This window comes from Lemur catta, chromosome 23, assembly GCF_020740605.2.
Source record: "Lemur catta isolate mLemCat1 chromosome 23, mLemCat1.pri, whole genome shotgun sequence".
Classification (NCBI taxonomy): Eukaryota; Metazoa; Chordata; class Mammalia; order Primates; family Lemuridae; genus Lemur; species Lemur catta.
The window spans coordinates 13,253,719-13,273,854 of NC_059150.1; the positions used below are offsets into that span (position 1 = coordinate 13,253,719).

At 35.4% G+C, this 20,136-nt stretch overlaps 1 protein-coding gene across 1 annotated transcript in view; it reads right to left on the reverse strand.

The window, feature by feature from the left end:
- USH2A (usherin) overlaps nucleotides 1-20,136 on the reverse strand; it is a 605,447-nt gene that overhangs the window by 158,397 nt on the left and 426,914 nt on the right. The window contains exons 47-48 of the mRNA XM_045536030.1: nucleotides 6,201-6,390; nucleotides 2,734-2,902 (exon numbers count right to left, since the gene is read on the reverse strand). Of these exons, the coding sequence (XP_045391986.1) occupies nucleotides 2,734-2,902; nucleotides 6,201-6,390 (359 nt within the window). The remainder of the gene's footprint in view (nucleotides 1-2,733; nucleotides 2,903-6,200; nucleotides 6,391-20,136) is intronic.

A 20,136-nucleotide genomic window follows, 5' to 3' on the forward strand; every position in this document is an offset into this window, starting at 1 on the left:
CATGGTAGGCATTCTAATACTGTGAAAAATGAACTACTTAAGAAGAATCTGAATGTGGGGCACGCCCAACAGTTTGGTAGATATTAAAATGCTTCAGGTCTGGGTGAGCATGCGAATATAGAGAGAAAATGGAGATGAAACTGCTCTTTATGAACTTAATAAAGGGCCACAAGGTGGGAACTAGGTAGGGGAAACATGTAAACATATATAACCAGCCATGGTTCCCCAGCTTGCTCACCTGTCATTGCTCACTACTCAGGACACACAGAGCTGATGGTCATAAGGATTCTTAGCTTTCTTCATTGCTCCCATAGATAACATCACCCTTGTGAAACCTAAGGCTGGTGTTTGAGATATCTTCCAGGCCCCGCATTCCAGTGGATTCCTGTGGCCCATACCAAGGAACTGACTCAATTGGTCTTATGACCCAGCCCAAAAACAATCTCAGCAAAGAAGACAATTGCTATACCCCTATGGTTCCTCCTCAAACTGAGCCAATTAGCAGACCCAATTGCCTAGCCCTTTCCCTGTCAAACTATCTTTAAAAACCCCTTCTCCCAAATTCTTGGGGAAACAGATTTGAGAAATTTCTCCTGTCTCCTCGCATGGCACCTGGGATATTAAACTCTTTCTCTGCTGTAAGCCCTGATGTCTCAGTGTATTGGCTTCCTGTTGAGTAAGTGGGCAATGAACCTGGTAAGGCTGTAATAGAGACTTTAAAAACTCTTGCACTAAGAATTAGATATTAAAATGTTTATATAATGTCAATAAATGATTTATGGGCTTCCATGGCTTATTTGGCTTTTAGGAAAAAAATATTAAATTTTATTTTGAAATACATCAGAAGTAGATGGTGCACTTCATTGAAAATTTGACACTTTGCGTTAGGTTTGAGAAAGTGACAGGCAAATCTCCTGAGTTAATAACAATGATAGATGCCGCTAAGTACTTTTCATTAGTTTTAAGGGACAGAGGATTTTTTTCAGAGTTTAGATAGTTTGTTGCAAATCGTAACATCAAAAATTTTAATGTGACTTGGAAATTAAAATGCTATTATTTAGTTCTATGCTAGACTTAAGACCATATGGTCTATTGGTAAGAACTGAACAACAGGAAATGCCCACCTTGTCTCTGTAATTAACATTTTAAAGCATTTATTTGCAAGGAAGGGAAGATATGAACTAAAGACATAAACTTCCCAAATATAAATTGTTTTGAGAGAGTAAAACTTCTACAGTATTTGATTAGTTGTTGACACTGTGGGAGGATAAAAAAAGTTAACACTTTTGTATAAAATCCTAATTTTCATCAACATATTTGGTTACCTGGAAAATCTGGTTAACTAGGAGTTATCCAATTATGGAATTATCTTTGCTTGAGAATCAGAAATAACAGCATTGTCATAAAGATAGATTTTTTTTTTTAATGAACTGTTAGAGAAAATGATAAGAGTAAAGGTTCTTGGCTTTGAATAAACTTGTGTAGTATTTAATCACTTCCCATATTTGCTCCAACGTTATGCAAAAGAGATCCCAGGTGAGACAATGTCTCATTTCATATACCTTGGATAGATATATTTATACTGAGCACAGTATAAATTGAACCGGATGTCTGGAATAAATAGAAATCTCAAAGCATTCAGCTTTCCTAAGGCCTCCAAAAAACTTAGCTTTCCCCTCTTCCTACCACATATGTTTTCTGCTTTTTAAAGCAGGTATTAGTATTCAACTTATGTGGTAGGAAAAACTTTGTATTCTCAGGGGCTTTACCAGGATGGATAGTAACTGATAGTGGTAGTAAAGAAGTTTAGAAGTCTAGAGTAGTCTTTAAAAAAAAAAAAACTGTTAACATATGTTGATGTATTTTCGTTAGAGGCAGTAAGTAAAGTACCCGAAACAGCAGAGATTTGGGAGAGACAGGCCTATATGTGCATTTTAGTTTTTCCACTCATATTCACCTGTGTGAATCTGGGTATGTTGCTGATCCTCTCTAAACTTGTTTTCTTATTTGTAAACTGCAGATAAAATACCAATTTCCTACAGTTGTGGATTACATAAGGTATCGTATAGGAAGCTTTTAATACAGAGCCAGCCTGCCAGAGACTTGGTATAAATGCTAGTTGTTATCATCATTATTCACAATTATATTCACCAGGCCTTGTTTTATGTAGTTGAAATTTAGAGAGTAATGGCCAGTCCAGTCGGCTGGTAGGAAAAAAAAAAAAAAATAAGGGGGGGGGGAAGTCCTGTTTACTAGGCTTTGCTGCATTCTTTCATCCTATCCCTGTCTGACCTAGAAAGATGAGAGGATACTGTCAACAGCCTAGAGTTCTCAGATGAGTGGAATTTGCAGTTCTGATCTACCCAGGAACAATGCATGCGTAGTTCAGAATAGAAGTGGAGAAAGTAGAGAACAGCTTCATGGAGTGAACAGTCAGCAGTCATGTTAATAAAATACAGCCACAAAATAAAAGGAGTTAAGAAGATCTTCAGATATATTTCTTCATGTATTAGATACTGTGAGTCCCTTGTGTTCCCTACTTCTTTTGCTGATATCTAGTCTTGTTTATATTTCAACAAAACTAAAGGAAGAAGTGTTTAAAGCAGACCATTGGCTATGTGTGTGTGGTTTGGTTTACATCGGGAGGTGTTTGGATTTGTTCACTAACATGAGTCGTGTGTTTGTGTTTTCAGGCTCCCTAAATTTTTGAATATACCTGGAAATGATCCTCACCTGGTAGAATTCTAGCATAATACCCAGAGCAGCACTGATAATCTGGTTGTGCCTCTTGCATTCGGCCACCGCAACAAACTCCAGTTGAGTTCAGAACAAATGGAATATACTTTTCTTCACAACAGTAGTGTCCAGGCCGGGGTTCATAGAGAACTCCATTACAACACACCTGAAAGTTTGGGATCAGTTTTCAAGAAACAGCAGTTTAATTAAAAGTATTATGTCAACATAGCTCACGTGATTATTGTCTCATAAGGCCTTGATCTGAAACCACATTACTCACATTTCGTAGGTATAAAAAAATGTATTTTCCAGCATCATTCAAATTCTATCAACGCTATCTGATACAAATGCAGTTTTTTAGTCTTCAACCATGCTTTGTGCTCTATTGTGATACTCCAAATGTGAATTATCTTTTGAATATCAGTGCTTCCAATGTAAAGATGTTTAGAATAATAAATGAACAGTTTCCTTCACATATGTTCTTATTTTAATGATTGTTTAATTTGAAAATACCACATCTATGAAAATTGTCTCTCATTGATCCTCCTTTTAAAAAAAAAACAAATTGCATTTCCTTATAATTTATATGATCACTTATTTATGAACCCAATCTTCAGACAAGGCAATCTCAACAGAGTCCAACATTTACATACATATATATATCTATCTCACAGGCTACCGCATTAAAAAAAAAGGAAATTTATATGGAAATTAATTTTGAAAAGCCCTTTTAACTCTGTTTTCTTCAGGAGCTGTGGAAGAAATGATGTGCTTGAACAATCAAATAACTATTTGCATACTCACTTGAGGTCTGAGAGACTGACACACTGCATATACAACAAATCAAACACTGAACAGTTGCTGAAATGTAGCCTCAGAACCTATACTGGGCGTAAATTACATTAATTGGATAGATGCTTCCTGTGGTAGGCAAAATCAACCACTGTTTAAGAGGCATTTCCCTTTTTTCTTTTTGCTCATTGCTACCTCCAACATGCACCAACATTTGAGCCAAGCTCAGCACAGGAACTGTAGAATGTAGAAGCTCTAATTCAACAGGGCCACTAGCTGAATACTTCATTCATTTTTCAAAAGTTATCTAAAAGCTAAGAAATTGGGCTCTTACATTCAAAACCTACCTTTGTGGTTCCCCGGATAGCCTTGCTGAAACAATTGGAATGAATTTCTTTTGCTGGGTTTAGTTATGAGCAATAAGGATTCAAAGTCAGTCTAATTTCAAAGATAAATTGGGCGACTTCTCCCTGCAATGCCATATTTGAAATTGTGTCCCATTTGTAAAAGTTAAACTAAAACTCTCTGTGTGTTTATTTGGGATTTTGAAATGCTGGTCAGAATAAAACAACATGCATTCTCTCTCTTCTTTTGACTTAAAACCTTGTCATTTGTTTTTTAATCTTAACGCGTTTATTGAAGTCCCATTCATACATAGTGTGTTTCTGGATACTTAAACACAGTTGGTTTTTTAGTTCAGCAAGTTTATCCAGTACTTATCACCCTCTTTTGAAATTATTCCTCAAATATTTATTTAGTGATGGCCCATTAGGAGTGGTTCCCTGCCATTCTTTCATTATCAATGCTTTCTCAGGCCTCTCCAGCCCTGCAAACACCTGCCTCTTTTTCTTTTCTTTTTTTTCTTTTTTTTTTTTTCAGCCCACTCTGGGTTAGATCATGGATGGGTCCCAAAGGGAAAGCTTTTTTCAAGCAATTATTTCTCTTGAGAGGTCTCTCCATAAACAGAGTGTTTCCTAATCTTCCACTTCAGTCTTCCAGTTAGTTGTCTCAGAAAACGTAAATGGAAATTTCAGTAACTGGAGCTAATTTGTGTGTGGCTAATTTTCAACTAGGTGGCCTTTTCTTTGCTCTATGTTTTCCAAAAGCACTTTTATAATCTAATGATTCTCAAAGTCTGGTCCCTGGACCATTTGCAGAGACATCACCTGGGAGCATGTTAGAAATGCACACTTTCGCAGCCCATTCCAGACCTACTGAATCAGAATCTCTGCGACGAGGACCTTGCAATTCTGCGTTTTATCAAGCCCTCCAGGTCAGATGCTGTGATTTGAGAACTGTGGCTGTAATCATGTGGAGAGGTTTGTATTAGTATTTTGGGTCCCCTGATGTTTATAGGGATTCAGCCAAGTCTTCTTTTTATTTCAGGCATTAAAGGCACAACACAGGCATTGTCAGTGAAAGAGAATAAAGGAAGTCAATTAAAATTGCAAGAAAAAAAATTGTAAATTATAGCTTGAGATTAGGTTTGAGTACATATTTCCTGGGGTGAGAGGTTGGAGAGAAATAGAAAAACCTAAACTACTATATAGTTTCTGGCCAGAATCAGTTTTTATTTTGATGAAACACACTGTTTCCTGCACTGGAAAAACCTTAAATCACTCATTCAGATGCCTAAACAATTATACTCTACTTGCCAGCTTCTCATTAGATAATACATATTAAAATAATAGAAGCAAAAGAAAAAAATTGAGAAGTGAATTCTGTATCCTGCCCAACATTTTCCCAAGTTTTATTTCTCATGGAGAACATATTTAATGGGCAAATGTATTCCAATATTCTTCCTCTCAGAAATACTAAATTTAATTTTATTTTATAAAAGTATGTTCATCAGATGTGCATATGTGCATATTTAAATATGTGCATATTTAATGGCTTAAAATGATGTAAAACTTAGGCATAATGACAATTTTGGAGCCTAAGTGTCAAAAAAATGTATAGTTGGTAACTGCTGGCTTTATGCATTTCTTAGATGGTAAATACTGCTAAATTTGTGTCAGCCATAATAATTTATATTTTGATCCAAATTGCTTCAATAACTCACTTTCTTAATTACTATGTTCTTTTGCAGTGAATTTTATGAATTTAGTAGTAGTTCTAGTCATTGAATGTGTGATGTTGTTGACAAATAGGAACATTATTTTATTACATGAAATCCTACCTTCAAACTAAGGATTTTCTGTGTTGTTTGTCAATAAAAGCCATTTACAAACTCTTCTATCTGGCTGTATTATTGATCTGATTCCTAAACAGCAACTAATATGAACATTAATCTGCAAATGACCATAATTCTAAAATAGTTCTGACAAACCATGAAAGGTTCTATATGCAGTTACTCATCAGTGTCATGTAAACAAACACCCATTTGTGGTTGAATGGATTTGTTATAAAGAAAATTTCAAGTCACTCAATCACACACAAATATAGGATGTTCCTTATTCTAATAAATTCATATTTCCTATGAAGATAATGAAAAATGGGAAGGCTAAATGTTCATGAGGATGATGGGATTTTTATAAGTATCCTTTCTTCTCTGTGGGATCTTATTGATAGCGTAGTGGAAATATTGATCATGATCTGTCAGAAGAATGTGATTTTATCTGGAGTTTTTAGTGAGGAAAACATAATTCACTAACTAGTTTGAAAAGATTTACCTTAGCTTCAGGAGAATAGCAAATGTGTCCACAGATATTTTTAGGTTTTTGACACCTCACAGCCTTGCAGAGCTCATCACCGTGGTCCTGCTGAGTTTTAGGGCATGAATATAATGTTTTCCGTAAGAGATCATATCCACGAATGATGCCATTTGGCTTCTCTGGAGACACCCAATCAATTTGAAGGGATCTGCAACAGATAGAATAATCAATACATCTGAAGAGACAGCATTTAACATTGCTGCTAGCAGCCTCACCTACTTTTCAATTAATCTTTCAGATAGGTCAAAAGGTCTATTTTGTCAACAACTTTCTAACTAAGAAGCGGCAGCTATAGATATTAATACATATAATAAATACACAGTTAAGTGTATATATATATATATATATATGCACACACTCATATATGTGACTACCATATAATATGTTTTGAGAACCATTCAAAACTATTTTAGCTTTGGAGAGAATAACACATGGCATGAGTCCAGTGGAATTTAGCTTTAAGTTTCAAAGACAAAAAGAAAATATCACTGTTTGTGACTAATCAGGAAAATCAGCAGAACATTTGGTTTGCTAAGCAAAGATAGGACACAAATAACGACTCGGTAAACAGAGTGACTATGAGAATATGTGGCACACCTAGTCACTACTTCTAACCACTCTCCCCTTTGCCTTAGCTCAGCTAGGAGGGGTGAGGGGGACCCACAGCTGCTCAAAGAGATGCCACGGGAACACTGCTATGGGATTCCTATGAAGGTTCCCAGGAAATTTTAGCTTTCTTGGCACAGCTTCCCCCTTCTAACTTCCTCTGTCTTTTTGCTAAACATGATGCTTGCAACTTCAGCAATCATCTTGCAGTCATTCGAGTTAGGCCATAAGAATCACAAAAGATGCCGCCACAGTATTTGGTATTGTTGAAACAGTACCAACAACTGTCTACAGTTGACCCTTGAACTACACAGGTGGGAAATATGTGGGTCCACTCCTACACAGATTTTCTTCCATCTCTGCCACCCCTGAGGCAGCAAGACCAACTCCTCCTCCTCCTCTTCCTCCTCAGCCTATTCAGTGTGAAGATGAAGACTTTTATGATCCACTTTTACTTAATAAATGGTAAATTTTAACATATTTTATCTTCTCTATGATTTTCTTAATAACATTTTCTTTTAGCTTTACATTTTCTTTAGCTTACTTCATTGTAAGAATATAGTATATAATACATGTAACACAGAAAATATGTGTTAACTATTTATGTTATTGATAAGGCTTCCAGTCAGCAGTAGGCTGTTACTAGTTAAGTTTTGGGGGAGTCAAAAGTTACACGTGGATTTTCCACTGTGTGGGAATCAGCAGCTATAAGCCCCATGTTGTTCAAGGTTCTACTGTATATCTAGAACTATTTATTATACTCAGGTCTCTGTTGTCTAGTGTTTAGTTACTTGCAGCGAAAATACATGCCCAAATTGATCAACTCTTTAATATTACTAACATCTTTCAAATATGCTTACTTTGATAGATCTTAATTTTTTAACTCACTTAAACAGATTTACTTCTCCAATAACTCTTTAACTAGCATGATCAGACATGTTTTTGATCAGAAATGTAGGAATTGGAGATTCTCATAACAAATACCTTTATGCCATCATGTTCTGAAAGAAGATGTTGATTTTTAAAAATTGAGTCACAGTTTTATTTTAAATACAAATAAACCTTTTTGGGTGGGGAGGGGTTGGTATACAACGAAGGTGTAACAACTGATCAAAACTTTTCTGCCTTATCAATGATCTATTAATATTTCATTTGCTGTAGCAAATGAGGTCATAACAGAAAGCTATTCACAGAGGAGACAACTCTGAATAAAATGATTTACTCTCAGGTTAATGTTATAGAACTTTAATTGTTACTTTGGTTTACTTGCCAAAAAGATACTGCTTAGGTCATATATCCACACTATCTTTAGTATTTTCTTTTTTTTTTTTTTTTTTTTTTTTTTTTTTTTGAGACAGAGTGTCACTTTGTTGCCCGGGCTAGAGTGAGTGCCGTGGCATCAGCCTAGCTCACAGCAACCTCAAACTCCTGGGCTTAAGCGATCCTACTGCCTCAGCCTCCCTAGTAGCTGGGACTACAGGCATGAGCCACCATGCCCGGCTAATTTTTTTGTATATATATTTTTTAGTTGGCCAGATAATTTCTTTCTATTTTTTTTTTTTTAGTAGAGACGGGGTCTCACTGTTGCTCAGGCTGGTCTCGAACTCCTGACCTCGAGCGATCCACCCGCCTCGGCCTCCCAGAGCTAGGATTACAGGCGTGAGCCACCGCGCCCGGCCAGTATTTTCTTAATAAGCTCTATAAGCAGAAAGTAAAGTTTTTAATAAAGCCCAAGAGATTTGAATGGACATATTTTTGCAGTGTAGCATGGCAAAGAAAACACTCTTTGCAAAACACTAGGTAAATGTAAAAATAATTGTTATTTTTGTTCTTATTTTTTTCAAAAGTGGAACTCTGACATTCAAGATTAATTCTTTATAATTCTAGAATTTCCAGCCCTAACAATCAATCATAGATAGCTACAGGGTACCTTTTTATATATAAAGCATTTCAGTAGGTATTTTGGAGGAAATCAAGCACATGGAGACTTGTTCCTATACTTCAAAAGTCTTAGAATAAAAATCTCACAGTAACATATGTTGACCACTTTTCTGCCGTTTTCTAAAATAACATTTTTAATATACCTTTCATTTTAAGAACAAATGTGTTCTTGCAGGCCAAATTAATGGACCCTATCAGAATTCCAGGTGACATCACGTATTAGGGATTCAATTAAGCCCAAACATTTACATTAAAAAGCAGGAGTCAAGATAAACCTTGACATTTTAATAGACTACTAAAAAAAAAAAGAAAATTATTATTTCATTTTTGGGGGCATACAAACATAACACATGCCGTAATAAGACTCCATGGATAAGAAATTAATGTCACCTATGAGAGAATTTTCATAGGTGACTTGGATAGTCACTGTTATAATTGTAAACTCTTTAATCCAACTCTCAAAATTAATTCTGCATTCTGCAGATACCTCTTTTGTATTCACTGCATAATCAACTACAGAAAAGATTACATTTAAGTGACATTCAAGGATCTGAATTAACCACTAAAGCTGGTGAACTACTAAAGTCCAGAAAACACCATGTAGAACATCTTGTCATTATGACTTCTCTTTCTTGTGCAACATAACTGTTAAGTAAGACCACCTATACCTTCAGTGATAACATGAACTACTTAAAAGTTTTGCTTTCGAGGATTTGAATCAAGTTCATGAAGGTAAATGATCAAAGCAGAGTAGTGGGTTTAACATCTGTGCATGCTTCATTAGAGCCAACTGGAGGGACATTGAAAAAAATCTTTTGGTTGCTGATATGAAAATAAAAGGCATCTCTGATAAATACACGCTATTTATTGACTGGATTAACGGTTTTGTTGCTTTGATGTTTAAGAGTAAAGTAGGCCGGGCGTGGTGGCTCACGCCTGTAATCCTAGCACTCTGGGAGGCCGAGGCGGGTGGATCGCTTGAGCTCAGGAGTTCGAGACCAGCCTGAGCAAAAGCGAGACCCCGTCTCTACCAAAAATGGAAAGAAATTATCTGGCCAACTAAAATATATATAGAAAAAATTAGCCGGGCATGGTGGCGCATGCCTGTAGTCCCAGCTACTCGGGAGGCCGAGACAGGAGGATTGCTTAAGCCCAGGAGTTTGAGGTTGCTGTGAGCTAGGCTGACGCCATGGCACTCACTCTAGCCCAGGCAACAAAGCAAGACTCTGTCTCAAAAAAAAAAAAAAAAGAAAAAAAAAAAAAAAAGAAAAAAAAAAAAAAGAGTAAAGTAGAAGGAACATTCTTTTACCCTAGGAATAAACATTAAACATTGGGGCAAAAAAAGGTGAAGATTTTTTTTTTTGTACAGGTCAGTGGAAGTTGTATATTCGTGCATAAACATAAATAGACTGGAAACCTTTGAATCAATCATTTTTGTAGATATGTTCTTGACTAGTGTTTGTTTAGCTCTCTGAGCACTAGGGACCGAAATTTAAGTACCATAATAAAACTTCTGATAAAAGCCACCATGTCTACACACATTTTTTTTCCTCTCAAACTCTGGGTTACATTTTTTCACATTTTCCTGTTTCTTCCCCCCCCCCCCCCGCCCCACACACACGACATTGTAGATGACACATTGCAGAGTGTCTACATTATGTTATCTTCCTCTGAAAGTAACAGCTTTTACTAGCAGTTGGTTAAATCACAGGTGGATAATAAACTTGAGAAGTTTTGGTGTTTTTTAAAAATGTTTATATTGGTACATAACAGATGTATATATTTTCAAGTTAATATATGTGATAATTAAATACATTCATATCATTTGTAAAGATCAAATCAGTGTAACTGAGATATCCATAACCTTAAATATTTCTTTACTTTATGCTAAAAACATTGAAATTATTCTTTTCTAGCTGTTTTGAAATATCCAATAGATTATTGTAAACTACAGTCACTCTACTGATCTAGCAAACACTAGGTCTTCTTTCTTCTATCAAACTATGTATTTGTACCCCTTAATCAGCTTCTCTTTATCCCTCCTCTTCCTCCTATGCTTTCCAGCCTTTGGTAACCATGAATCTACTCTCTGTCTCCATGAGAGCCACTTTTTAAACTTCCACATTTGAATGTGAACATGTGGTATGTGTCTTTCTGAGCCTGGCTTATTTCACTTAATATAATGACCTCCAATTCCATCCATGTTGCTGCAAATAACAGTATTTAATTCTTTTTATGGCTGAATAATATTCTATTTTGTGTATATTTCACATTCTTTTTGTCCATTCATCCACTGATGGGCACTTAGGTTGATTCCATACCTTGGCTATTGTGAATAGTGCTGCAATAAACGTGGGAGGGCAGATATCTCTTCCATATACTGACTTCCTTTCTTTTGGATATATATCCAGCAGTGGGACTTCTGGATCATATGGTAGTTCTATTTTTAGTTTTTTGAGGAGCCTTCACACTGTATTAAGTGGCTGTATTAATTTACATTCCTACTATCAGTGTATAAGTGTTCTCCTTTCTTTGCATCTTGCTAGCATTGGTTATTGCCTGTCATTTTATTCAAAACCATATTAACTGGGTGAGATGATAGCTCATCATAATTTTGATTTGCATTTCTCTGATGATTAGTAATGTTAAACATTTTACATATACCTGGTTGGCCATTTGTATGTCTTCTTTTGAGAAATGCCTGTTCAGATCTTTTGCTCCTTTTTAATCGGATTATTTGATTTTTCCTTAATAAGTTGTTTGAGCTCCTTACATATTCTGGTTATTAATTCCTTGTTAGGTGGGTAGTTTGCAAATATATTCTTCCATTCTGTGGGTTTTTTCTTAACTTTGTTGATTATTTTGTTTGCTATACAGGAGATTTTTAGCTTGATATACTCCCATTTGCTCATTTTTGCTTTGCTTGCCTATGCTTTTGCGGTATTAATCAATAAATCTTTGCCAAGACCAATGTCCTGGAGTGTTTCTCCAATGTTGTCTTTTAGTAGTTTCATAGCTTCATGTCCTAGATTAGGCTTTAATCCATTTTTATTTGATTTTTGTATATGGGGAGAGATAAGGGTCATTTCATTCCTCTACATGCGGATATCCAGTTCTCCTAGTGCCATTGATTGAAGAGATTGTCCTTTCCACATAAATGTTCTTGGCACTTTTATCAAAAATGAATTCACTGAAGATGCATAGATTTATTTCTGGATTCTCTATTCTGGCCCATTGGTCTACATGTCTGTTTTTATGCCAGTACCATGCTCTTTTAGTTACTATAGCTTTGTAGTATTATTGCAATGTGATTCCTTCCATTTTGTTCATTTTGCACAAAATGGCTTATCTATTTTGGGCCTTTTGTGACTCCTTATAAATTTTAGGATTTTTTTTTTTCTATTTCTGTGAAAAATGTCATTGCATTTTGACAGAGATTGCATTGAATCTATAGATTGCTTTGGGCAGTATGGATATTTTAACAATATTGATTCTTTCAATACATGAACATGGAATATATTTCCATTTTTCTGTATCCTCTTCAATTTCATTCATCAATGTTTTATAGTTTTCCTGATATTTCACTTATTTTGTTAATTATTTCTATGTATTTTACTAGTTATAGCTATTGTAAATGGGATTGCTTTCTGGGTTTTTCAGATTGTTCACACTGGTATATAGAAATATTACTGATTTTTATATGTTGATTTCATATCCTGCAACTTTACTGAATTTGTTCATCAGTTCCCATAGGTTTTTGGCAGAATCTTTCAGTTCTTCTAAATATAAGATCATATCATCTTCAAACAAGGGTAATTTGACATCCTCCTTTCCAATTTGGAGGTCCTTTATTTCTTTCTGTGGTCTATTTGCTCTGGCTAGGACTTCCAGTACTGTTGAACAAGAGTGGTGAAAGTGGGCATCCTTGTCTTGTTCCAGATCTTAAAGAAAAGGCTTTCAGTTTTCCCCATTCAATATGATACTAGCTGTGGGTATGTCATATATGGCTTTTATTATGTTGATGTATGTTCCTTCTATACCCAGTATTTTGAGCATTTTTATTATGAAGGAATGCTAAATTTTATTGAATGCTTTTTTTGGCATCAATTGAAATGATATAATATTTATTGATTTGCATATGCTGAACCATCATTGCATCCCTGGGATGAATCCCATTTGATAATGATGAATGATCTTTTTCATGTGTTGTAGAATTCAGTTTGCTCATATTTTGTTGAAGATTTTTTCATCTATGTTCATTAGAGATATTAACCAGTAGTTTTCTTTTTTTGTTGTGTCTTTGCCTGGTTTTAGTATCAGGGTAATACTGGCCTGATAGAATACATTTGGAAATATTCCCTCGTCCTCAATTTTCTGGAATAGTTTGAGTGGGATTCATATTAGGTCTTCTTTAAATGTTGGTAGAATTCAGTAGTAAAGCCATCGGGTCCTGGGCCTTTATTTGATGGAAGATTTTTTATTACTGCTTCTATCTCATTAGTTGTTCTTGGTCTATTCAGGTTTTTTATTTCTTCACAGTTCAATCTTGGTAGGTTGTATGTGTCTAGGAATTTATCCGTTTCTTCTAGGTTTTCCAATTTATTGGCATATAGTTGCTCATGATAGTCTTTAATGATCCTTTGAATTTTTGTGGTATCAGTTTTAATGCCTCCTTTTTCATCTCTGATTTTATTTATTTGAATCTTCTCTCTTTTTTCCTTAGGGTGAGTAAAGTTTTGTCAATTTTGTTTATCTTTTCAGAAAACCAACTTTTCATTTTGTTGATCTTTTGTATTATTTTATTTTATGTTATGTTATTTATCTCTGCTCTGATCTTTATTATTTATTTCCTTTTACTATAGATACCACAACAAAAACTCAATAGGCAACTAGATATGTGGGACTAGACTTTAGGGAGAAAACAGGGCCAGAGATCTTTGAGACCTCAGTATGACTAAAACTGAAAGGATGCTGGAACTGTCTGAGCACCAGGGAGAGTCTTTCCATTAAGGACACCCAGAATTAGTGAGTGGGTTTGTAATGGAACCAATTAAAAAAATATATGTGTTCAGAAAGCTGGGGACAAAGTGGCAGTTAAAGAGCAAAGCAAATTAGGAGAAAAAAACTAGATTTTGCTGAGAAGCATTCCAAAGCCACTTCAGTGACTGAGCTTCTTTTGTGGGAGCTACAAGAAGTAGAAAAGTTAGAAATTTGGGAAAGAAAGGGAGGTGATAAAATGAAAATAGTGCTAGCAGAGGTCAATAATTAGGTCAATGTTCTATTTTCTATATGTTCTGTTCATATTCTATTAAGGTCTTGTTAAATAAACAATGACTGTGATAATCAGAACAATTTCATTGGCCATCAAATCAATAATGTATTCTAAAAGCTATTGTGATCATAAGACTATTGGTTGGATCTGTACAATAGCACTAAATGTACTTCAAATTCTCTCCCAAGAGTTCTTCCCATATCATTTTAAAGTTGTAAGCAGAAAATTTTAGCCCAAATTAAATGTTGTCTACAATTGCTCATATTGGTGAGGGAGTTTAAAATACAGGTGAAGAAAAGGTGCTTTGACATTGTACAATACATCCTTCAGCCTGACATTCTCCCTATTAAAGCAAGCAAACAAACAAAAATATGGCTCTAACTTTTTCTTTCACAATTACTTTGGTTTAAGCTATCATTCACTGAAAAAAGTCATGAAGGGAAAATGAAGAGTAGAAGAGATTCCTGATATCTAATGTCATAGTATAAAAAGTAGAAGCCTTACAGTTTCACCTCAAATTTGGTGAGGCAAAAAAGCAAAAACTCTTTTTTCCACAAGCTCTGACCTCTTGAGCCATACTCAACCCCAAGTTAAGGAATTCGAAAATATAGGGGGAATTATGATTGATGATAGTGGTTTAACCTTCATTTAGAGACACTCAGGCTATGCTACTATCAGAAAGATTTCTGGAAAACATGTGTATAAAAATGTCATTGATGTCATTAAGGATCTTGAGGCAAATTTTAAAACAATTATTTGTGGGTGCTACAAAAGACATTATACCTCAGTGTCCTCATCAATAATACAGCCCCACACTGATTTGGAACGAAAAACCTGCCACAGTTTCAATTAAAGCCAATAAAAGACATGATCTGCATTCTCTCTCTACTTTCCCTTAAGCCTCATGCCTGGAAATCATGCATTTTGGAATACTAGCAGTAATACAATAAAATGCCTTTCTTGTTTTTGTTCTTTTCTTAGTATATCCATTTATGGAGAAGACATAAGTAAACTTCACAGGCAGCCCAGTATCCACTGAAGCTGTCAGCTGTAGTGTTTGTCATATTTCAATCAAAGCCAGAGCCAGCTCGCTACCTTCATCCAGTGGAGTCTCTACATTCTCGAGCACCAGAATTAATGAATTAGCTATTGATTAAATTCCACTCTAGCAAATCCACCAAGGCAAATAAATGAACTACGCAGGGCACGTGTAGGCCATGGCCAGACATGTCCGGGCTATCGATCAGTAGTTAGTATTCTTTTGGGATATAGACGTAGCTGATGATAATATGACAAGTATGGAAAGTGCAATGTAGAAACAGAGCTTGTTTCTAAAGAAGCAGCTTATAATACTAGAAGGGTCCATCTGATTCTTCTACATTTGTGTGCTGTGGCATCTTTGGTTTATATACGATAAGAAAAACATGCATAAGGATTTGTACTACAGAAGATATAGTCAAAAGCAAGGCATATGTTAAGGCCAAAGACAAAGATGAGTTGATACACTCCATGCATATAATCAAACAGGCTGGTATGCTATCTGTATATGTTATTAAAACATATGAAAATTAAATTTTACTGACTACTGAATTTTACAAATAAACAAAGAAGCCAAGAAATGCATGTCTTATTAGAGACCAAATTATTTTAAATGCTGTAGAAGTAAACCCAGTTTACTGATATCTTTCTGAAAGGATTTCACATTTGATTTTGCATGTTGCTAATATAAAAGAGATTTCTTACCATCAAAATACAAACAAAACTAACAAGTGTACATTGCCAGAAGTATAATGAAATTACACAAACAATATCATGCCCACAGGAGGCTAACTTCTTTGGTGTTGGTGTAATTTTGATTAATGTCTTGGCAGCCTATACCTGCTCCTTGGAGTCTTGCCTTTGGAAAATGTTACTCTGCTACAGTGGATCATTTTAAGAAAGGAAATTTTTTTTTATAAGCCAATATTTAGTTGTGAACCATTTCTATCAAGTTTTTGCTAGATCTCTGACCGGGGGAAAAAAACAAAGGAAAGTTGCCAAAGGCATTGGAATAAAGAAAACTATGGTGGAAGAGGACTTCCCATGTGGAATAAGCCCATTACATGCTCTCTCTCCCATTGATCATAACTAAAAAGTCTGCAGAAATTACAAAAATTAACTACGTGAGGGCCATGAAAAGTCAACAGTAGCAGACAGATCAAGAGGAGAGCCCAAACTTGAAGAACAAATATGACAGGACGAGTTTCCCATTTTTCTCCCTCTTCTTTATCTTTAACCCAAAGGGAGCCCCAGTATGGAATTTTGAAAGGGGCAAGCAAAATCTTTAAGAAACTCAACCTTTCTGGCCAGTGGTACCTAGAACAAAAACTCCTTGCAAGCCAGATGGCGTGGGGGAAATCCTCATTTTGCTATGTTTTGTTCTCTCTATTTTCCTCTGGGCCCTGCTCTAAGGATGATTCCAGCCCAGGAGCTGCACTATGGCAGCTGTGACCAAACAGGAATCTAAAACTCCAAGAAAAAAAAAACACCCTGTTTCCACCTAGAGGAACCAGGAAAAGAGGCTTCTGTGGTCCAAAGAATGTCTGTCGGGGGAATTCTTGTTTTTTGTTTTTTTTTTTTAAATATTTTCTCTTACCTCATTGCCTCAAGAATAGCTGCAGGTATGTGAACTGGGAGGCAAAAATCCCAAGAGAAACTATCTAATTCTACCCAAAAATCCAGGAAAGAAAGTCCAAGGCAGCTGGAAAGTGTAGCGGAAATCTCAGAGAAAAAGCTAGAAGATCTCCTAATTCTATGAATGAAGCAATACAAGTCCAGACTCAACTCTGAGCTGCACATTTATGGTTGCCTCACGTGCACAGGCTAGTCAAGCAGCATCGCAAAGACTTTGAAATCTGAATTATTATATAATCCCCCAGCCAAATCCCAAAGTAGCCATTGAGAGGCACATGCATGGAACAGACACAAGGAACATAGCAAAGTTGTAGCCACTAATAAGGCAAGACAGAATTTGCAGTCTAAAGCTAACCAGTTGGTCATCTGCTGACAAAAATAAACAAAAACCTTAAGCTTCTTCAGAGGACTTTAACAGGACTCAGATTATTACAAGCTAGTATTCGAAATGTCCAGCAAACAATCCAAAATCACTCAGAATTACACTAAGCAATCTGATTAATCTTACAATTAATCTGCACATCAGTACTTTAGTTCTGGGGTATATTCCTGTATCTTTCTTTGATTATTTGATCTCCTCTTTTCCTTCTGCTTTCTCTTTATGGAACTCTCATTATTCAAATATTAGACTTTCTGGATATTTTCTAGTTTTGTTAATTTTTCCTTTTTTTCTCTTTTTTTTTACATTTTTATCTTTCAGAGGTTAAACTTTCTTCCAAATTTTCAATTCAGTTTTGGCATTTTAAATTTCTGTGAGATTTTTCTCTCCTTTGATTATTTCTCTCTCTCTTTTTTTTTTTTTTCCTTTTTTATGAAAGTATCCTGTTTGTGTTTCATGGATAGAGGTTCTCATCTTATCTGTCTTAGGTTAGAATCTTTTTTTCCTCACCTGCGTTGTTTCTAAGCCTAGTGAATCACTTCTTGTATTTATTTTGGTCTCCTTTTGGTCTCCTTTTTATCTTTAAGAGTGATATACCAAAAAACAAGCTGACTAGAAGCTTTATGGTAGATGGGTGAGTCTTGTTGATTGGTTGTTTCCCTACTGGGTGACCAGGTAGCAAATTACTTTTTCTGTTAGGGGATCCCCATATGCTAGTTATCTAGAGATATGTGATGTGGGGTTATTCATTCTTTTCTAGAGAAGTATGTCTACTTTCCTATCTGGAGGCATTTATGACTCCCTACTTCCATTTGAGAGCAGAACTGGGAAAAGCAGCCAGGGGTTCCACTATTCAGACTGTCACCTAGCTTTGTCATTGTTTTTTACCTCTGCCCCTCATTTTACCTCCCCTGTGCCTAGCAGCCCTCAGTTTCTCTAGAGAATAAATGTCTAATCTGGTAGGTGAATTTTGCCATCTGGAGGAAGAGAAATAGACTCTTTGCATGCATAGTAAAGACACCTGGGGTTCCAATCACATTTTTTTCTTTCAGACTTTTAGCTAATCCTGTGATTTTAGCTTTGAACCTAATCCCACCTCCTGCTCCTCACAATCCTTAAAGCTTCTAAGTACTCAGCCTCTCAGGTTCTCTGCAGAGAAATTAGCTTGTTTCCTATGATTATCCTCCTCTGCCAACCAAATACCTTGGGGTTGTAAATTTCTCCACTATACTAAATCATTTGCCTCTTTCTGACAAACATTGCTTACACAACTGTGTTGCAATCTCTCTTCTGTTGTCTCCTCTCTCATTTTCTTTGTTCTTGTTGTATAATATAATGTTTTTGCCATCAAGTAATATATCTGGGTGAAAGCAGTCTTTAATTACAAATAGAAAATATATTTCCTGTGTTATCATCTGCCAGAAACTTCTTAGAGGAAAAAACATCCTAGAGACACAGACCCATTTTTGAAATTTCTTACAAAGTTTAGAGATTATTTTTAGCTACACATAAATATGTAATCTAAGACATATTCCCTTATGCCATTCACCTGGGCTTGAGTTATGACGAGACTAGCAGACAAGAATTTGACAACATCCACCCACCTAACTGTAATTCTTCCTTGAGTTTTTCAAGACTGAACTGACATGTCATATCTTCCAAGAGGCCTTCACTGATAATCCTGGGTAGAGTTTGGTATTTTTCTCTTTATGCTCTTGTTGTGCATTATAAACCTCTACCCAGAGTGTTTTTCATACTGTTCTATAAGTATTTATTTAGGAGAATATCTCCCACAGTACACTGGAACTTTGCAAATTTAGATTTATGCCTTATACTCTTTTGTATTACTTTTATATTATTACTTTTGTATTATTATATTATTGTATTACTTTTGTATTATTACTTTCCCTTCTATATTATTCAGCAAACAAATGTGTTTGCTGAAAGAATAAATGAAGGTATCTGGTGCCCATTTAACTTGACTATTTTCCCCCTGTGTAGTAGGCAATCCTGTTGGATGGCAGGGGAAAATCTATCAATTAATCAGCACATCAAAACTTAGCATCTATCAGGTGTTTGATAGAAGGCGTACTCAAGAAGACAAGATATGAGTTTTGCCATCCACAGCTAAGAATCTAATTGGTTGTTTTTTTCTAATTATTTTAATCATTAGTTGCCAAAATCAGTACAGATATTTTTGAACCTATCTTTAAAAAAAAAAAAAAACCTATAAATTTCACTGTCATAGAAAAATCCTTCAGAATTGAAATATTTTATAATGGACCAATTGTGTCAAGTGTGTGTGTGTGTGTGTGTGTGTGTGAGAGAGAGAGAGAGAGAGAGAGAGAGAGAGAGAGTTTGTGTAGGTTAAGAGTGATTCATTTGGCTCTGGCAAAAGGATGATGTGGAAGCACACAGATTTCTTTCTCCAGCCTCAACTTGATCTTGAGGGATGAAAAATTATCATCTCATTTTTGGTTTTGGAACTGACATTAAATCTTATCATTATTATTGTTTAATTATGAATTGTAAAGGGACTCACTTTCCAACTGTGGTCATTTCTCAACAACAAAAGGATAAAGAAAAATAAAAGGATTCTACCAAGAATATGACAAAATTGGTAATGGTTATCCAAAGATTATCTTCCCTATTTATTTCACAGATAGTTTTTGCCTTAGGGCAATCTGATATAGGTAAGTCAATTTTTTTCAAAGAGATGAAGGTAGAAGGCAGTCATTCCAATTAAAATTGTATTTTGCTTCACAAAAGTATTCACTAAAGGACACATTTAAATAAGGAGACTCTTCTGTGCATTTAAGTATTTGTTTGCAGATTACTAAAGAGGTGAGTCTAGGCAATCAGGGAAATCAAAGATTGAACGTTACTGGATGTCCAGTGAAGATTAACACCCGTGAAATAATAAAAAATTTGACTTACATGCACAGTTACAGCAATTTATTAAATGAGATTGTCATGGCTGAGATGGTATCTTTGGTTTTTATTTTCAATTCTTATAATCAGTG